Here is a 20,421-nt window from a genome sequence, read left to right on the forward strand (position 1 = left end):
CCATTTTGATTTCGGCTGCGTTCACATTAATTACTACTGTAAGAAATACAAGCAACAATCCTTAATTTCAGGCCAAACGTTTTTGTCTCGTTTCAAAAGAAATTAGATATAAAGATATGTGAAAATGGCAGTTTTTCTTAGCTTTAATTGTTCTGGAGCAGTGTTTATAATCGTTTAAATATAAAACCAACCGAAACAGGAGAAAATATTTTTTAAATGGTGTTTAAGTAAGTTATAAGATACTTTGAATAATTGTAATTCAACCAATTTATCGTCTTTACTCCGACAAAAAACACTGTAACGGTGATAGAAAGTTGAGGATGGAATTTCTATTACATACTATTGCATATTATATAAAATAAAAAAGTGGTTAATTAATAAGCTATGAAATTTAAGGTACTACCAATTTCGTTATAGCTGTAAAATGTTCTAGTGAAACATGTGTATTTCCTTTAAAAATATAATATCTCAGATAATGTATGGCCTTGCCAATGCTGCGGAGTCAATATAGAAGGCTTAGCTTGCATGTTAGCCGACCCTTCATCCACGGATATTGTGGTTATATCGAATATCAGGATGTACAACATGCTTTATTGATATTATAGAGGTTGTAGGTTTTTGAGTAAAATGACAACCTATAAAAGGTATAAAATTACCTGAGTACTGCCAGAGTGATCCTATTGGTCCTTACGGATTACGCGTTTCGAGGAGCTTAAGTCCTCATCATCAGATCTTGTACAAAAAACACATCTATCACTTCTTGTACAAGATCTGATGATGAGGACTTAAGCTCCTCGAAACGCGTAATCCGTCAGGACCAACAGGATCACTCTGGCAGTACTGTTCTGTGATCCAGAGACAAAAACATCTCAAAATATAAAATGACAATCTCGGTCGACCTCAGTTTAGAGGAAGTAATATATTAATAATAATAATACATTTGTATAAATTAATTTTTCTCCTTTAATTACATTAGAAGTAACATGAACTCTAATGCAATTAAAATTAATAAATAATTTACATAAATACTACATACATACACAGCATAAATACTTAATACAATAAGGGTACTCTGTACATCCCTTTTTCACTCGTTCTTCTTAACATATTTCTACAATTGAGGTACCACTTTAAAGTCTATGATCTAGAGCACCTGCAAGTTAATAACATAATAACCTTAATGCTTAACCTTCTACCATAGACTTACATTAATTTCTAGAGGTGTTGTAATCCATCAGCTTATACTTCAGTTGAATGTACAAGAAACAAAACTCTTTTAAGGCAATTTATTTTTATAATTGTAACCTGATTGAGGTAAGTAAATTACTCTTTATGGTGTATAAAAAAATTAAACAATTCCTATTATTGATTAGTTGTATTCACCTAATTACTTGAAGAAACGTAAACTATGAGAAAAAGAGTAGCATTATTGTTTTTCGTCGGAAACAAGTATCAAACTTCATTATAATGAGCAATTCGCGTTCTGACCTCTTGAATACATGTTGAATATCGCATAGGCTATAAATATCTAAATAACATTATTGTAGTAATAAAGGAGGCTTGTTTTGCAGTTTTAGCGCATACTTCTTCAGGAGAATCAAATTAACATATCATCAAACATAAATAGCTTTTTGTGACGTGAGAATGCAAACGTAATTAGAGCCGAAATTTAACTGTAGCAATAGAACCATAGAGTGATAGCATAGATAAAACATACTCCCCCAGTGATAGCTATCTGGTTTCACTAAAATATTGGATGTCTCGTGCTAGATGAACATCCCCTGAATTTAAAACCTGATTTTTACACTTGACCTCTTAAAAGGTCAAATCATTTATACAACGATACATTTACACGGAGAATGGAACTTACGATTTCAGATATTACATTCCTGTACAATTGGGTCTTAAAGCGTATAACAACCGATTTGTGCACCCCAGTTTACATTCTAGGATTGTTTTTATTGCAGTGAAAGCCAGTTTAGCGGGCGAGCGATCACATTTCGAACAAATAAATGACCCCAATTTAATGGTATGTTTGTGTTCAGTATATATCCAGTTTACATAACAGCATCGAAAACTTATAAAATACACCCCACACCTCTAATCAGAATTAGTAGAAATAAAATATAATTATAAATAAATAAAGTAGTATAAACTATGTATGTGATCGGATTTAGTCCTCACATGACAGCCAAAATGATGCCGGTTCAAGCCAGTAGCTTTGTGAAGATTCAAATCTCATAATTTTGCTTTAAAAAACCCTGGATGGAAAAACTTTTGAGTTTATTGTCAGATACAAGGCAGAATCATAAAGTAAAATACAATTTTACTGGGGTTAACGAAAATAATGGGATTTATTTAATATTTAAGAACAAAGTAAACCAAGGATGATGTCTCCGTCAGAATAAAAGAATAATGCAAGCGTTTCGTAATTTTCCGCACGGATGCTTACGGCAATCGTGTCTTTGAGAACATTGTAAATAATTGTGCCACCGCCTTTGAGTTGCTTAGAGGTTTTTTTCTGTCTCTAAAAACAAGATTTTATAAACACGGACCCTTACCCTTGTTATAAAAAAGAAACCACTCAGGCAATAATTAGTTTTATTAAACTTTTATCGTTTAATGTTTTATGTTTTTACCTTTTAGATACTTTTATTAACATAAAACACCTGTTACAGAGAGGAAAAATATTATACACTTAATTAACAACAATTTTGGAATAGGTACACTTGTTATAAATGAAAAAATCTTCTGACATATGAGTTGGTAACATTCAAGTGCACCAATATCTAGTAAATGTTTTCTATTGAATTACAATTTTTCTATTTATCTTTAAATAGGACATCTTATGTTAAGATTTCCCAAACTCTAAAAGTACCCAAACGGGCACCATTTAGTCTTTTTTACATAACTATTTTCAATTGGTTAACGGATTGTTGTATGAAATATTTAGTACATTAGATTAATAAGGCAAAACACAATTTTGAAACAAAAAAGATTGTTTATAACTTTTATTTGAAAATGGCTGCTATTTTAAATATAAAAAAAAACACTTAAATAACACAAAAATTCACAGGCAAACAGAACTACAGTAACAATGTTTTATTGATCGGAGCGAATCGAAGATCTTATACTACACTCCTGCTTTTGTTTTAGAAATACTCCTGAACGGCTGAAGCGATCTGCACGAAAGCACAGCCGTTGTAACAGACGAAGGGAAGGTATAAATTTGAAATTGTACAAATTGGATCAAAGTTTTTCCCTGACATGAATTTAACCTTTTAGAAAGTTAATGGGCCTTATGTGTTAGGTAGTTGCCATGACATTACTTAAGAGATAACAATGAAAAGGTAAACAAAGTAGCAACATATGTGAGTCAACGAATCATCTAAAATAGCACATTTTAAATACCGTACAGATAAAAGGGGAAGAACAATCAGATTAATATCAATGAGCGTAATTTACTACGGAACGAATAACCAACAATTGCGTTCGCCGGAATTAGGCTGATGCACAATTGACTTTAAATGCTCTAAATAGCCATTCAATTTATGTGAACCAAATATAGTTCTACCATTGAGTTTGGTTACTGCAAGTCGACTATATTTACGTGAACTAGACATACCATTAATGCATTCTTTGAATATGAACTGCAAATAGGAATTCCATTAGGCGAACTAAAGATATCATTGAGTTTGAATACTGCAAGTATACATCTCATTTAAAGAGAAACAGATGTAGCATTGACTTAACTGTGAAGTTTTTTTTTTTGTAGGATTAAAAATACATAACGTGATATTTAAGTTGGCCTTTGGTCCAGAAAGGATGCCTCAAAAAGGTCGTTTGGTAGTTTAGGAGCGTATATTGTTTTAGTGGTTAAAAATAGTTTTAATGTTTAAATGTAACAAGAAACAACGTAAAAAAAACACTGTCTTCACAAACTAAACGCAACCAAACAAATTTTCATCAGCGATCAATAAGTTCGATTTAAATTGTAATATTTGTATTTTATAGTCAAATATGCCTAGTCAACTAGATATTGCAACCGGTAACCATTTATTGTCGATGCAATATTTAGAAAAAATATATACTTTTTTGTTAAAGGGTTTCATCTTAAAGTACTGTGGCAAAAATCATAGGCGGTTCGAAATTATACAGGGTGATTGATATAAGTGTGCCAGCCGTTTTATACGAAAACCATAAGAGATATCAAAACAAGTTAAATGGTAAGTGCCTTGGACTTTTTATTAAAAAAATTTTAGTAAAGTCGAAAAAAATATTTAAGCCGCAATTTTTCCAATATGGCCACCAAATTTGATTTTTCTTATAGAACACCCTGTATTTATGGGGTATTCTGGTAGAAAATGTAATTTTAAGACAATTTTATTCTTGTGATTTTTTTCATAAACTTAACTGTTTCAAAGATAATAATGGTTTAAGTTGTGAAATTTTTAATGGTTTTCGAATAAAACAGCTGGCATGCTTGCTTAGACCTTTATCGAAACTCTTTCTCATGCAGAAATTTCAAAACTTTAACCATTATTATCTTTGAAACGGTTAGGTTTATGAAAAAAATTACAAGAATGAAATCGTCTTAAAATTACATTTTCTACCAGAATACATCATAAAATACAGGGTGTTCCATAAGATAAATCAAAGTTGGCGGCCATATTGGAAAAATGGCGGCTAAAATAATTTTTTCAACTTGACTAAAATTTTTTAAATAAAAAATCCAAGGTACTTACCATTTAACTTTTTTTGATATCTCTTATAGTTTTCGAATAAAACCGCTGGCACACTTATATCAATCACCCTGTATGTTATACTCTAATTTAAACGAATAAAGAGTCTTGAAGTGTAAGATAAAAGTCTTCTGTTACTGAAGTTTGGAAGCTAAAACCTCTGTTTTCTATTTTAATTTGACGCACGAATATGCTTCAAACAATTTTTGTCTTTGCAATGTTAAAGAACCTCGCCTCCCTTTTTGCCTTAACTCACTGAAACGGTTTGTATTCAACTTAGAATTTTTTTACCCCTCTTTACCTTCTTTACCCCTCCCAAAATCACTAGGGACTCTTCAGATTTAAAAACCTAATGGTAAGTACTACAATTCCTGCAAGGTTCATGAACAGACCAATTATTGTTATGTTATCAACTAGTTTTTCGTAGAATTTTACCTGTACTAGAAAGAGTTAGATGTTAATGTTGTTTATTAGATCTGCTGTATAATATAGTTACAAATCCAAGTTTTTTTCCCTGTATCTTCAAGGTAAACTTTTCGTAACACCCAAAATAAACCTACAGACAATTACTTTAAACAAACCTTATGGAATTTATCAATTTAAGTACCTTCAGAGGTGTTCCCCTACCAGACATTCCTGTGAGTAGTAGTGAGATTCTACGATCAGTAACACCTACTTCAAGTGACAAAATTGTAAGTGGAGTTTCCAAATGTTGTTTTGAGTTTTGGAATTATTAACTTCATTGCATTGTCAACTTGACTGGGCCGTAGGGGTCCAGTGTCGTGGCTTAGCATTCCCCTGATTTGACTACCTTCGACTTTTTCATTTTGGAAACGTATGACATAAATTGTTTATGAAACTTTAGTGGCACCACGCCACAGTCTCGCGCTCCTCACCAGCCTCTGGACCTGTTCATCACTACCTAAAGATGAACAGAGGCAAGTTTAAATTTAAATAGCCTAAAATATTCACGATTAAAGAATCGAAAATCAAGACCTAGATAGGCGTGGACATTATACTACTTCAAAACATCATATAACTGGAAATCGTTTAAATAAAATAATATATTTACTATTTTGTTAAATTAGGTTAGATAATAGACACTGTAACACAAAGACCAGTGCAGTTTGAAGGTTATTGTGTGTAATTAGATCATCTAGTGCAGAGTTATGCAACTGCTGGCTTTGAGGCTGGTTATTTGATAATTACATCAATTACCTGTGTTATATGTGGACAGTATTTGGCTGGGTGAATATCAACTCATGCAATATTGTCTAGCAAACATGGTCAGTCGCTTTATGATCATCAGGCTTTCAAAAATATTCCCGACAAAAATAGCAGCTGCTGGTCTTAGTATTGGCTTAAAATACGCCCAGTAATTCATTATCTTAGTTGAAAGTATAACAATTGTAAAATATTGCGTTGTGTAGTATTTATCCTATACTCTAATACGAGCAAAGTATGTTTGTCTGTCTGCCTGTTTGTCATGGGTATATCTCAGCTGAAGGATTTTTACTAAATCGTGCCTCTCTACGGAGAAGACACATAATAACATAAAGCATCGAAGTTAATTGTTCACCATTAAACAAATAAGTGTAGGAAATAATATTATTTTTCCTGGTAGTGGTCGGTTTGATTAATTTTGTGTTTTGTTAGTGACAAATTGAGTAATACAATAGTTCAATTCTTCTCCACGTGTTATACATACTTAATGTTACTCGGTAATTTTTTACTGTTAACTGTTGTGGATATTTATAGGCATGCACTGTGGATGCGATGCTCCCTGGTGTGGATTAACGTCCGCACTAGTGAGTACTACGACTATCCGCAGTACTATCCTGATAATTAGACCAATTCGTTTGTGGTGAGTGCTTCAATACTGTTGAAAACCAGCTGGACAATTATTTGTTTTTTTTTATAAAAGTATAACTTTGGTTTTGTTTAAATGAGTTGCTATGGTTACCTAACAGTTCATTCCTGGTTTATATAATTCATACACTTATGTTTTTGTCATGCTCATTAAATTCTATTTTCTATCAGTTTCTTGAATAATTTTATCATAGAAGTAACAAAAATAGTTAAAGAAGAACCTACTTCTTCAGTGGTGACCCCGACGTGATCATTTTTTTACCAAAATTTAGCAAAATTGCAATGTCTACTACTCAAGAAGGTAACTCCCTAGAACGAATTACTGTGAGGATTCCACAATTTTGGCCAGCAGATCCTGAGCTGTGGTTTGCGCAGGTCGAGACCCAATTCTCCTTGGCTCGGATCACATCTGATGAAACAAAATTCTTTTATGTTTGTGGAAATCTTGATGCTAAATACGCTGCTGAAGTGAGAGACATCCTCACAAGACCACCAACCGAGGGAAAATACGAAAAACTGAAAACAGAATTGATACAACGCCTAAGCTCTTCACAGGAACAGAAGACCAGACGTCTCCTGGAACATGAAGAAATGGGAGATCGAAAGCCCTCGCAGTTCCTCAGACATCTTCGTGCTTTGGCTGGTACCGTTGTACCTGACACTGTGCTGAAAACTCTGTGGTTGAGTCGTCTGCCTTCATCAACTCAAGCCATTTTAGCAACACAAAAGTCGTCTGAGCTTGATGCACTAGCCGAGTTGGCTGACGCCGTGCTTGAAATTAGCCCGCGTCATCAAGTTACAGAAGCAGCTGTCCCTACTAACAGTCCCAACTCTATGGAAGTAATGATGGAGCGACTGACGATCCTGATGACATCTAAAATGGGCGAAATCGTAAGCACTCTTCAGCACGACATTTCAACTATCAAAGAAGATCTGCGGAGTAATCAAAGTCGTCGTCCAACATGGAGTTCAAGTCCGGTTCGGCGATCAAGATCACGCTCCAAGAGCATGACAAGAGACGATGTTTGCTGGTACCACAAGCGATTCGGTAATGCAGCTACTAAGTGCACCAGGCCTTGCAGTTTCCAAGCCAACAACTCGGGAAACGATCTCGGGAGTCTCTAATGGCGGCCAGCGACTCCTCCGATCTACAGACATCTCGCCGCCTCTTCGTCACAGACAAGGTAACAAAACAACAGTTCCTCATTGACACTGGAGCAGATGTTTGCGTCTATCCACGAAAAATGCTTTCAGGTAAAATACTAAAATCTGACTATACACTATACGCAGCAAACAACACCGAAATTGCCACTTACGGGTTGCATACCTTATCTTTGGACCTAGGCCTACGCCGAGCATTTGTGTGGCGTTTTATCATAGCTGATGTTGCCAAACCGATCATTGGAGTTGACTTTCTTCATCATTATGATTTATTAGTGGATGTTCGACGTCAGTGTTTGATTGATCAGGTAACCTCTCTCGTTTCCACTGGTCGCGCAACATGCTCCAATTTGGTAAGTGGTATTAAAGCAATAAATACAAACCAACCAAATGTCTACATGCAGCTCCTCCAATCATATGCGTCCCTTATTCGACCGGCAAGTAAACCTTCTGTCCCTGTCAAACACCAAACAGAACACCATATCCAGACAACCCCAGGACCACCAGTCTTTAGCAAACCCCGTCGTCTAGCCCCGGACAAGTTAAAGTTAGCCAAAAAAGAATTTGAGGTTATGGTCCAGTTAGGTATAGCTAGACCTTCTTCTAGCAGCTGGTCATCCCCTCTTCATATGGTTCCCAAAAAAGGAGACGAATGGAGACCATGTGGAGACTACAGAGCCCTAAATGCCAGAACCATTCCTGATCGCTACCCTATTCCTCACATTCAGGACTTTTCTCTAAATTTGCATGGTAAAAAAGTTTTCTCTACTATAGATCTTGTTCGTGCTTACCATCAGATCCCTGTAGCTCCTGATGACGTTCATAAGACTGCTATAACAACACCTTTTGGTCTTTTCGAATTTCCTTTCATGTCTTTTGGACTTTGCAATGCTGCCCAAACCTTTCAACGTTTCATTGATGGTGTACTCAGTGGCCTAGACTTCTGTTACGCTTACATTGATGACATTCTCGTAGCTTCAGAATCCGAAGAACAACACCTCATTCACTTACGACAATTGTTTGACCGCCTATCCTCTTTCGGAGTCTTTGTCAACCCAAGTAAGTGCAACCTAGGAGTTCCCATGGTTAGTTTTCTCGGATATCAAGTTTCCGGAGAAGGGATAAAACCCTTACCTGAAAAAGTGAAAGCTCTTGACTGTTACCCCAAACCAAAGACTGCAAAGGAATTAAGAAGATTCACTGGTATGCTAAACTTTTATCGTAGATTCCTACCCCATTCAGCGTCCCAGCAGAGTACACTAAACGACCTTCTGAAAGCCTATTAATTGGACTACAGAAAGTGAACAAGCTTTTGAAACTTGTAAAAAAAGCCTCAGTGAAGCCGTTATGTTGTCTCACCCTGCACCGAATGCCTCACTTGCAATCTTCTGCGATTCATCAGACTATGCTGTAGGAAGTGTATTGCAACAAAAGGTAGGACAAAACTGGCAACCACTATCTTTCTTTTCCAAAAAGTTAAGTCTAACTCAACAGAAATACAGTACTTATGACAGAGAACTAACAGCAATTTATCTTGCCATTAAGTATTTCAAACATATGATAGAAGGAAGACAATTCATAATTTTTACAGATCACAAGCCTCTGACCTTTGCTTTCCGTCAAAAACCTGATAAGTGTTCTCCAAGACAGTTCCGTCACTTGGAATATATTGGACAGTTCTCAACTGACATTCGCCACGTTTCTGGACAAGAAAACGCAGTTGCAGATACCTTCTCTAGGATAGAAGAAGCCACTGCCTCCTTAAACTTCCAGGCTTTGGCAGAGTCTCAAGCTCAGGATGAAGAACTACAACACTATTTAGAAACAGAATCCAACCTAAAGCTCAAGCAAGTGCTGCTACCAGGAACGGAAATCTCACTTTATTGTGATGTATCTACTTCAAACCCCCGTCCTTTTGTCACAAAACAATTTCGAAAAAATGTTTTTTACAGCTTGCACAACCTGTCTCATCCCGGGATAAAGGCATCCACAAAACTGGTTAGCCAACGTTTTGTTTGGCCTTCAATGAAATCAGACTGTCGTTCTATGGCTCGCTCCTGCCTCTCCTGCCAGAAGTCAAAGATAACACGTCACAGTTCAACCCCAGTTGGTACGTTTGTTCCACCATCTTCTAGATTCGAACACATCCATATTGATCTAGTTGGCCCATTACCTGTTTCGGAAGGTTACAGGTATTGTTTGACTTGTGTTGACAGATTTACACGTTGGCCTGAAGCAGTTCCACTTGAGAACATAGAAGCTGAAACTGTAGCTCGTGCATTATTCACCAACTGGATTTCAAGGTTTGGAACGCCACTGCGCATAACCACAGATCAAGGTCGACAATTTGAATCCTCTCTTTTCCAGCAGCTAACACAGTTAACTGGATCAACACGTCTGCGAACGACTGCCTATCACCCTGCTGCCAATGGACTCGTTGAACGCCTTCATCGACAACTCAAGGCAGCCATAAGGTGTCACACAACAGATCGTTGGACCGAAGTATTGCCAGTGATACTAATGGGGATCAGAGCTGCGTGGCGCGAAGATATGCAAGCTTCCTCTGCAGAACTCGTTTACGGTCAACCTCTACGACTTCCTGGAGAGTTTATGACACCCAGCCAAGATGGACATCAATTGGATCCACCAAACTTCGTAAAGAGCTTACGTCAGCACTTCAACAACCTGCGTCCAGTCAGTGGAACTAGACATGGTGCGAAGACGCCTTTCGTTTTTAAGGACCTCGCTACATGCACACATGTCTTTGTGCGGACTGACATCCCCAAGGGAGCTCTCGAACCCCCATACTCTGGCCCTTACCCTATTATCAGCAGAACCACCAAGACTGCCGTTGTGGTGATTAAAGGCTGTAATGTCACGGTGTCCATGGATCGACTCAAACCGGCATACTTTTGGTCCGAATACAAGAACGATGGATATGCACCAAATAGGACAGAAAGCAACAAATCCACACAAGCACAAAGCAAGACACAAAGCATGGATGATCCTAATTATACCAAGCAACCAGGTTCAAGCGAATTAAAACCTGCGATTAAGACAAAATCTGGGAGACATGTACGCTTTCCTGTACGATTTCAAGTATCATGATTTACTTCAATTAAATCATTAGCAGGGGGGTACTGTGGTGAGTGCTTCAATACTGTTGAAAACCAGCTGGACAATTATTTGTTTTTTTTTATAAAAGTATAACTTTGGTTTTGTTTAAATGAGTTGCTATGGTTACCTAACAGTTCATTCCTGGTTTATATAATTCATACACTTATGTTTTTGTCATGCTCATTAAATTCTATTTTCTATCAGTTTCTTGAATAATTTTATCATAGAAGTAACAAAAATAGTTAAAGAAGAACCTACTTCTTCATCGTTAATTACAAGGACAAATGTGGTTCGGATTCCACTATTAAGGTCCCTTAGTTGCCATTAGCTGTATGGGCTATTAATTAACAGCTGTGTCTAAGGAATATGTCGGCCTTAGTCACCAACAAGACTACAAGATCGCGCCACTCATTCTACACTCATCCTTCACTCATATTTAGGTTAAAATACGCACATAGTGGCGTCGCCATCATAAATATTTGATAATTAATAATTTATTGTTACATTATGTGTTCAGTTATCATGATTCCCATGATTATTCCTTGGTATACATACAGAGGTCCAGGGTTTGATCTCAGTACAGATATTTTTTTTCTAAACTTGTGATGTTTTTACACGTTGTGTATATAGGCTAGTCAAATTAAGGAAAAATATCAAACTAATTGTAAAATATACAAAGTAAGGTTTTTTTAGATGCGGAATAGGGTCCCGAAGAACATATAATAAATCTACCAACATCCACAGGGGGAAGGCCGCCATATCTTTGATTTTTCAAAAAATCTGAGACTCTTGACTATTATGGCTCTTGAAAGGCCAAATATAAACCGAATGGAGCAAACAATGTGCCAATTTAATATAGAATTAAGCCAGCTTTTTAATTATGTATAAAATGTAGGTATTTGACAACCTAAAATTTGATAAATCCTAAAAACGTGGAAATAAACTGTTTTTTTAGAACTTCGCCCTTTAATCCCTTGAAACTAAATAATTACTCGAGTTAACAATTTGTAAACTCAATAACAGTTTACAAAATACCCCCGCTGCAGCAAACCTGCAGACTAAGCAAATGTCCATTTGACTGTTAGGATTAATACAAAAATTTCTCCCTAAAACAATCACATTTATACTTTATTTATAAATAAAGTTATTAGGTTCACTACAACAGGAAGGGTAAACAAGTTTTTTATATTCTTTTACAGTTTAGTAAGAAATAAATTCATTTTCCAAATTTGATCAAAATATGTTCTTAATCAAGGAAACTACAACAGTTTACTTAATCTCTATAAGAATAACATCAGGAGTTTTAAATTTAATATTTCTTGGTATTTTCTCTGTAAGTATTAGGCGCATAATAACGATATATTGAATTGTTTGTTTTTAAGCAGCACAAAATTGTAAAAAATTGCTAAATTTTATGCTTTTTTTCTGCCAAAAAAAAAAAAACAAACCAATTTTTACTCCATTTCTTATTCCTCTATTCCTCCATTAATAGGCTAAATATCAATCGAATAGAGCAAACAAAGTGTCTATTTAATAAAGAATTAATCCAGGTTTTTAATCATGTATAAAATGTAGACATTTGACAAGCTAAAATTTAGTAACATTTTATTCTCATACACGGCATTCTCATGCTATGAACACTCAGCTCTTTTGCTAGTTATAGGTATTACAATGTAATAGTGTATAACGCTTGTTAGGAATAAAAAGCTAATATTTAAGTTTAGTATAACACTTTATATAATGTATATATTTACAAAAATAAATATTAACTCGCGTTTTTGAAAGTAAAAGTTGTGTATTTATTGACAGTTACTAAAATTACCTAAAATTGATGGATGAACCTTAGTCAATTCCTGACAATGCCTACTCTCTGAACACATTTGAAAAAGACTCTCTCATTCTCCATCAGAATCACCGTTATCATACACTTCTTATTTATAGGAGTTACTGTAGAGTATACTATAGCATTCAATGCAAGCTGTTGAACATTGTAAACCATTTTTTTTTTGCGTGATCATCTGAAAGTACTACAATCAGTATTGCATTTACATCTTAAGATATCGAACAAAACTTATGGTGCTGCTTGAAGTTCAGTAAGTTCTGGTAGGAGTTGACCAACTTGTGGTTTTCAACCCAAATCCTCAGGTTGAAGAGTCATATTGTCTTTCCACTCCTGACCTTGAAAGTAGACCCGAAAGTTATGGAATTTAGCAGCAGCTGAAGTTGGAAGAAAGGTTTGAGCTTAAAACAGCTTGAACAATGGTTTTGTTGGCCACTTTTGTGCTGAAAAATCTGTAGCGTAGTTTATCCAATTTATAATGCTTATTTCCTCGATACATGGCAAAAATAGCATTTTTAAATCGGCAAATAAATATGGAAAATAGCTACAAAGCTCCTATTGAAATATGTCGCTTTGATCGATCTCCTGTTATTCAGAAACTAAAATTATTCCTTGGACAACAATTGTGGATCAATGTTAACACCATATTTGCCTACTTTGATGTTCTTTGAGGCCATTGTAATAGCTTGACAACTTCCAACGAATAATCCAACTGAATGAATAGTTCCAATGATTTTGATTCACATGGACTGGATGATTAGGTCTTCAACTTTCTTTGCTTTGTCAACGTTCACGGATCATGGGTAACCACTCCTGATGTCAAATTGTGCACAGTCTCTTCACTTAAAAATGAAGTTTTGATTAACTAGGAATGAGCCGATTTTTCCTGTGTCCAAGCAGTCTCTTGCCTGCCGGGTGTACGACACTTCTTTGTGTTGCTCACTTGTATTATATATGACTTTAGTAAACTCTTGCATAGCATTGTTGACTTGTCTGTACATGGAATCATGGTTTGAATACGTACTTGACCGTGGGATTCTGTCATTTCTCTTCCTCTAGTTAACCCTCCTGCAGATTTGATGTTTTCATTTCTCATCAGTGCCTGTTCAATTATAAGGTCACTGGAAAGACCTGTCTAATGCTCGTCACTACGTCGAACAACATGGGACCTTCTTGAAATTTGTTGTACACAATTGGGTGAGACTTTTTAAGCTGTTTCATATTTTGGAGATGTATATACACTGTCTCTGAGTATAAGTTGTGCCCTGCTGCTGCAAGATATGGTAGCAAATCGTTTAGAGCTAACAAATGGAGATTCCAGTCCCCGGTTCGTTCAGTCCGTAGGAAATTCTTCAAAATGTCAATCATTGTCATGTACTAAATCCATAGTCTACTAATCCTACATTCTACCTTGCACTTGTCCTTAATTGAATTTATTTACTACTTAATCGAATTTGCGATTGACATATTCTAATTCAATATGTGTATCTAGCAATATGAGACGTGACTCACCATCTAAATATTCTCTACCTTCATTAGACATTTAACCTTGTAAATGTCTGCAGCACTTACGTTCCTCACCATAAACTAAACAAATATGAGAAGAGAATAAATAAAATAAATCGAACTAATTGAATAGAGCACGGCTGAGTGCATCTCGCGTCATAACATCATTTATTACAAATATTCATATCAATTTTTATTTTCATAGAGAATTTCAAAGTTATAAACTAAGATCATCATAATCACTAAGCACAAGCACCATGTGACATGTGGAAAGATAAAATAAAAATAAAACATTTATATCTGTGCTTGACTTAAATAAATCGTTGAAATGTCTATAAGGGTTTGTAGTCAAACATAGCATAAATATAAATCAACTGAAATTACATTTTGATGTTTGCCCACAAACGATTATCACCGTCCATGTACAACTCTACTGCCAATAGTGAGGCTTGTAAATGTCATTGTGATTGTTCAACTCGGGTTTAACGTAGATTGTACTATTAAAAGCTGGTTTATTGCAAATGATCTCCAAACCCGTTAACTGAGGTCTGTGTGATATTACTGAAATACCACCGATTTAAACTGAACCAAAAGCTCTCATACACAACACGTTTTGGTGCGGGGTAGTGAAAATACATTAAAAAAATGTCTGAGATGTGGGATGGTGAACAATTGAATGTTATTTTAGGGATTTACAAACTACATACATGTTTGTCGGATCCTTCTTATGTCCTTAAGAGTTCTTAAGAAGTTGTTAAGACGATGCACAACAAATCCTTGCGCAGGTCAGAACACAAAATACATAAAAGTATTTCAGTAAGTTTGTTGTGTTCTTGTATGTATCTGAAGTGGTATCCCCGTAAAATTGTTCACAGAATATTAAAATAACAACGCAGTTCATGTTTTATAATGGCTAACTGTACTAAATATATACAAGACCAATTGGATAATTTCTACAGTATTCAAGACCGATAGTTATGTATCGTTGTATAAATAATTTGACCTTTTAAGAGGTCAAGTGTGCTAAGGTAACCATGTCGTGACCACTGCCTAATAAACCTCCGTGGTTGGCATTTACCCAAACAACCATCGATTTCACAACGCTTGGCCAGTCTAGTGATCTTTAAACGGAGGCAAGTTTTAAAAAGTCGCCAAGTAAAGCAGGGAATTGTCCAAGCTTGATTATACCATCTCCTGTTTTTGTTTTTCTTCTTTTGTAAAATAATAAAAACACACCCGAATAGTTTGTAAGAGTTTCCTTTACAATTGGTAACGTACATCCTCAAAAAGTACAACGTACAATGAGGCTTAATATACAAGGTGGGTGAAAAGTAACTTACAACCCCCTCCCCTAAACCTTTTGAGATATTTGAAATCAGGTTGCTCAAACCTTCCTAGATATGAAGGGCTACAATAAAGATGGGTATTTTTGAAAATATTTTCCTTAGGGATAGCTAAAAAATTTCAAATAGCAAGTATAGGTGAGTTTGGTATCATTTTACAGGTCTTGACAGAACTAAACAATTAACATCGAGAAAATATAAATTGAACCCCTAATAACATAATGGTGTCCTAAAACTTTGAAATCCAATTAACCATAAGTGTGGCTGAAAATTAACATGCACCCCCTTAACTTTTTAAATATTTAAATATTAAATACATTACAATGAAATAGCTATTTACTTTACAAGTGTAGTAAGAGCGTTTTTACACCACGCAGGTGAATGTTGTGAAACGAGCGGAAGCGAGTTGCATAATTCACCTAAGTGATGTAAACACGCTCTTGCGACACGTGTAACGTACAAGATTTAACCTGACCCGTCAACATACAGGGGGTTACGTACAATATTTTTCATTCTCCATTTCACTCATCTTCTAACAGTAACGTTCTTTCACAAACAAAAGCTAGGTTAGGAAAATTCTAAAAAAATAACAATAAAAGCTGATTTCTAGCGTTAAAAGTCGTTGGCTCCATAGAGGTATATTTTTTAAGTTGAGGACTCAATGTTATTTAAATGGGTTTCATTACTCCGCCAAATGAGTTTTTGAAACTTTACTTCACTCGTGAAGTAAAGAAAATGTAAACATCACTCTTGGTATGGGGAAGTTTAATATGGCGGGTTAAGTAAAAGGATTTTTACTTCTTAAGGAGTAAAAATTATACTTAAGACGTGAAACGCAGGATTTTAGTAAATCTCACGAATGTAAATCTCAAATGTAACTCTACTCCTTCAATATCGTTGACTCACGAGAGTTTTCCGTGACAGTAAAGTTGGAACTTTATACAATTGCGTTTCGCAATAAACTAGTCGAGTACCTAACACCACTGTGATGCATTTGTGATGCGTTTGTAAAAAAAAAATGTTATTTCAACGCCATGACGATAGCATTTATGAAGCTCACCTGATCAATGACAACATATGAGGACGTTCTACCCAGCATTACATTAGTACTTAAAGAGCGTTGGCAGCTAATTAATTTTAAATCACTATAAGTTTAATCGAAAGAGCAAAGAAGCCTGTGCTTTAATCGTAGTGGTTGACGCCATTTTGATTTCGGCTACGTTCACATTAATTACTAGGTACTGTAAGAAATACAAGCAACAATCCTTAATTTCAGGCCAAACGTTTTTGTCTCGTTTCAAAAGAAATTAGATATAAAGATATGTGAAAATGGCAGTTTTTCTTAGCTTTAATTGTTCTGAAGCAGTGTTTATAATCGTTAAATATAAAACCAACCGAAACAGGAGAAAATATTTTTAAATGGTGTTTAAGTTTATTATAAGATACTTTGAATAATTTTAACTAAACCAATTTATCGTCTTTACTCCGACAAAAAACACTGTAACGGTGATAGAAAGTTGAGGATGGAACGTCTATTACATACTATTGCGTATTATATACAATAAAAAAGTGGTTAATTAATAAACTATGAAATTCAAGGTACTGCCAATTTCGTAATAGCTGAAATAAGTTCAAGTAGTGAAACATTCGTATGTCCTTTATAAATATAATATCTCAGAGAATGTATGGGATTTCCAATGCTGTGGACTCAATATAGAAGGCTTAGCTTGCACGTTGGCCGACTCCTCATCCACGAATATTGCAGTCATATCGAATATCAGAATGTACAACATGCTTTATTGATATTATAGAGGTTGTAGGTTTTTGAGTAAAATGACAATCTCGGTTTAGAGGAAGTAATATATAATACATTTGTATGAATTAATTTTCCCCTTTAATTACATTAGAAGTAACATGAACTCTAATGCAATTAAAACTAAATAATTTACATAAATACTACATACATACACAACATAATACTTAATACAATAAGGGGTTTCACTGTTACATCCCTTTTCCAGTCGTTCTTCTTAACATATTTCTACAATTGAGGTACCACTTCAAAGTATATGATCTAGAGCACCTGCAAGTTAATAACATAACGTCAGCCTTCCTAAATGGCGGATTTTACAGGAGAAACAAAAAACTGTTTCCATGGCAACCGTGGCAATATAATCATATATTTTCTATGTTTTTCTAAAGTATAATTCACATTATATAATTAACACTAAGCTTTATTTTGGAATAAAACAATTAAAAAAATTATGATGGAGTTACAGCTTTTTATACTTGATTTTCACTATATTTTTGGAGTTACACCCTTTTCTTTTTAACTTTTAAATATTGAAATAATTAATTATTGAAAGGTTTCCATAGGTATAAATTAAAAACTTGTGTCGTTAAAAATATTTTAATGAATAAAATCAGCTTATGAAATACAATATTAATTAGGCCTACATGAAAAACGAGTACTCTGTTTTATTAAAGCTAGCAGCCTACTGCCACAGTAAATTATCATAAAAATGGTGGTAGTCTACTGGGATTGTCTTTTTCAACTCTTGAAGGTCCTCGTACTTCCTTTTCTTAATTTTCAAACGATCCTTATACAAAATAGGAATGTCACGTGTCATAGTTGCTTCTACTGCAGTAACTGTTGTTCTTACTGGAAGATAATTGTATTCATCCCCAAATCGCAGTTTTTACATTAAACCTTCTTTATTATACTTGAGAGCACGGATATCTGTTACACAAGGATCTCCGACTTTCTTTCCTGGCCTGATAGACTTAAAATACTTCAGACTTTCATAATTTTTGAAAAAGGTGTGATCGAGGTAAGAAACTAAATAAGGATTTGGCTTTGTTCGGGCTTTCTCTATCACTGGAACATAGTCGGCAGGGACATTAATGATTTTGTTCCGGACTTGCCTTTCGATTTGGGAATGCACTGAATCTGCTTCCATTTGTGTGTGTCCCTTTTCTAGAAACTTTTGCTCTATTGTTATATTAATCAATTTAGCTAAATTGACTAAACCATTTGACAATATCGCATTCCGATTTTGATAAGTGCATCCGTCACTGTATAAGATGATGCTCTCAATATTTCCTGGTAAAGGGCACTGCTTCAGGATAAAATCACATTTTATTGATGTAAATTCATTTGCTGTCAATCCCCCTTCAGACTCATTCCATACATAGCAATGAACTTCTTTGGTTTTCAAGTTGTAGAAAGACAAATTATGCACAGCTAACTTAGTTTTGTTATAAAGACTTGATAGATTCGATTTCGGATAAAGTAATACACATTGTAAATCCATTGTGAACACCAAACTTTTGTCACTGGACTTATCTTTTTCTTTTTCATCTCTTGCTTCTTTCTTCTTGTCTATGTGTCTTGAATAAAACTCCTCAGATACGTTTCCAGTTCGATGACCAAAGCAGATATCACATTCATCCTTTTTGGGCTTAAATAAACTTAAATTTTGTTCTTCAAATACATTCAAAAATTTAGCAATAGACATTGTGGTTACATTGCGTTCCTCAGACCACCTACAGTATTCTCTATACAATTCTTGTTTTGAAGTCCAATTCGGCTCCAAATAAAGTTTGGATGAATTCTTCCTACAATAATGGGATTCTACTTTGGCCAAACTTTTAAAAAATGTATTTAAACCTTCATTGGAACATTCAAATTTTTTCTTTCTAGATTCCGATATTTTTCTATACAGGGTGATTTGTACTCAGTGTGACAAAAATTTTTTGGTGTAAGTACAAAGTAAATGAAGTGTGATGATGCATATCAAATGTTCCAAGTCTCAAAATTAGCTTCCAAAAAAATTATTTTATGTTTTTAAAAAATAACCATGTTTTTAAACTTAATACAGCGATTTCTCAATTACCTGTATATGGATTTGAGTAGATAATGTAATTTTCGTGTTCTACATTAAATTTTGAGCAAGAATAATATAAAATGACGGAGGATCAGTTGTAAAAACTCCATAGTAAATAGATTCAAAGATAAAAATTAAGATGTTTGATAAAAATTAAAAAAAACAATGGTCTAATGCATTTTTCACACCCTGTATACAAGAAAGTGTCGGACTATGTTAAAAACTGCGCCATTTTATAAGCTTTCCAACCATATGCTACACTATTGAGTTTTATGTCTGCTAATGTACGCTTTAATGGTTTGAAGACTGCAAAGCATGGTGTCTTTAACATTTAAAACATAGAAAGCCGGCATGTATTAAGCAAATGTTGTATTTTTGTTTCAGCTTGAACAGTAAAACAGTAAACAATTTCCCTGTTTTCTGGTATTCAAACCACTAAAACAAACAAAAACATATCTAAACCTCAATAGTGTAGCATATGGTTGGAAAGCTTATAAAATGGCGCAGTTTTTAACATAGTCCGACACTTTCTTGTATACAGGGTGTGAAAAATGCAATAGACCATTGTTTTTTTAAATTATTATCAAACATCTTAATTTTTATCTTTGAATCTATTTACTATGGAGTTTTTACAACTGATCCTCCGTCATTTTATATTATTCTTGTTTAAAATTTAATGTAGAACACGAAAATTACATTATCTACTCAAATCCATATGCAGGTAATTGAGAAATCGCTGTATTAAGTTTAAAAACATGGTTATTTTTTAAAAACATTAAATAATTTTTTTGGAAGCTAATTTTGAGACTTGGAACATTTGATATGCATCATCACACTTCATTTACTTTGTACTTACACCAAAAAAATTTTGTCACACTGAGTACAAATCACCCTGTATTTAATAACCCCATTTGATTCAAGATTTTCTTGGCTTGTAACTTCATCAACATTTTCTT

At 34.6% G+C, this 20,421-nt stretch overlaps 1 protein-coding gene across 1 annotated transcript; it reads left to right on the top strand.

The window, feature by feature from the left end:
• Positions 1 to 6,893: 6,893 nt before the first annotated feature.
• LOC128984691 (uncharacterized) lies at positions 6,894 to 7,736 on the top strand. Its single transcript, XM_054404031.1, has one exon. It carries the CDS (start codon positions 6,894 to 6,896, stop codon positions 7,734 to 7,736), a length of 843 nt encoding a protein of 280 aa, XP_054260006.1.
• Positions 7,737 to 20,421: the final 12,685 nt, after the last annotated feature.

Source organism: Macrosteles quadrilineatus, unplaced genomic scaffold (genome assembly GCF_028750875.1).
Source record: "Macrosteles quadrilineatus isolate MER2022 unplaced genomic scaffold, UCM_ALF_1.0 Scaffold_2__2_contigs__length_208266976, whole genome shotgun sequence".
NCBI lineage: Eukaryota > Metazoa > Arthropoda > Insecta > Hemiptera > Cicadellidae > Macrosteles > Macrosteles quadrilineatus.

Excerpts from the sequence above, each read along its gene's own strand:
- LOC128984691 (XM_054404031.1), top strand. The coding sequence starts at position 6,894 with ATGTCTACTACTCAAGAAGGTAACTCCCTAGAACGAATTACTGTGAGG.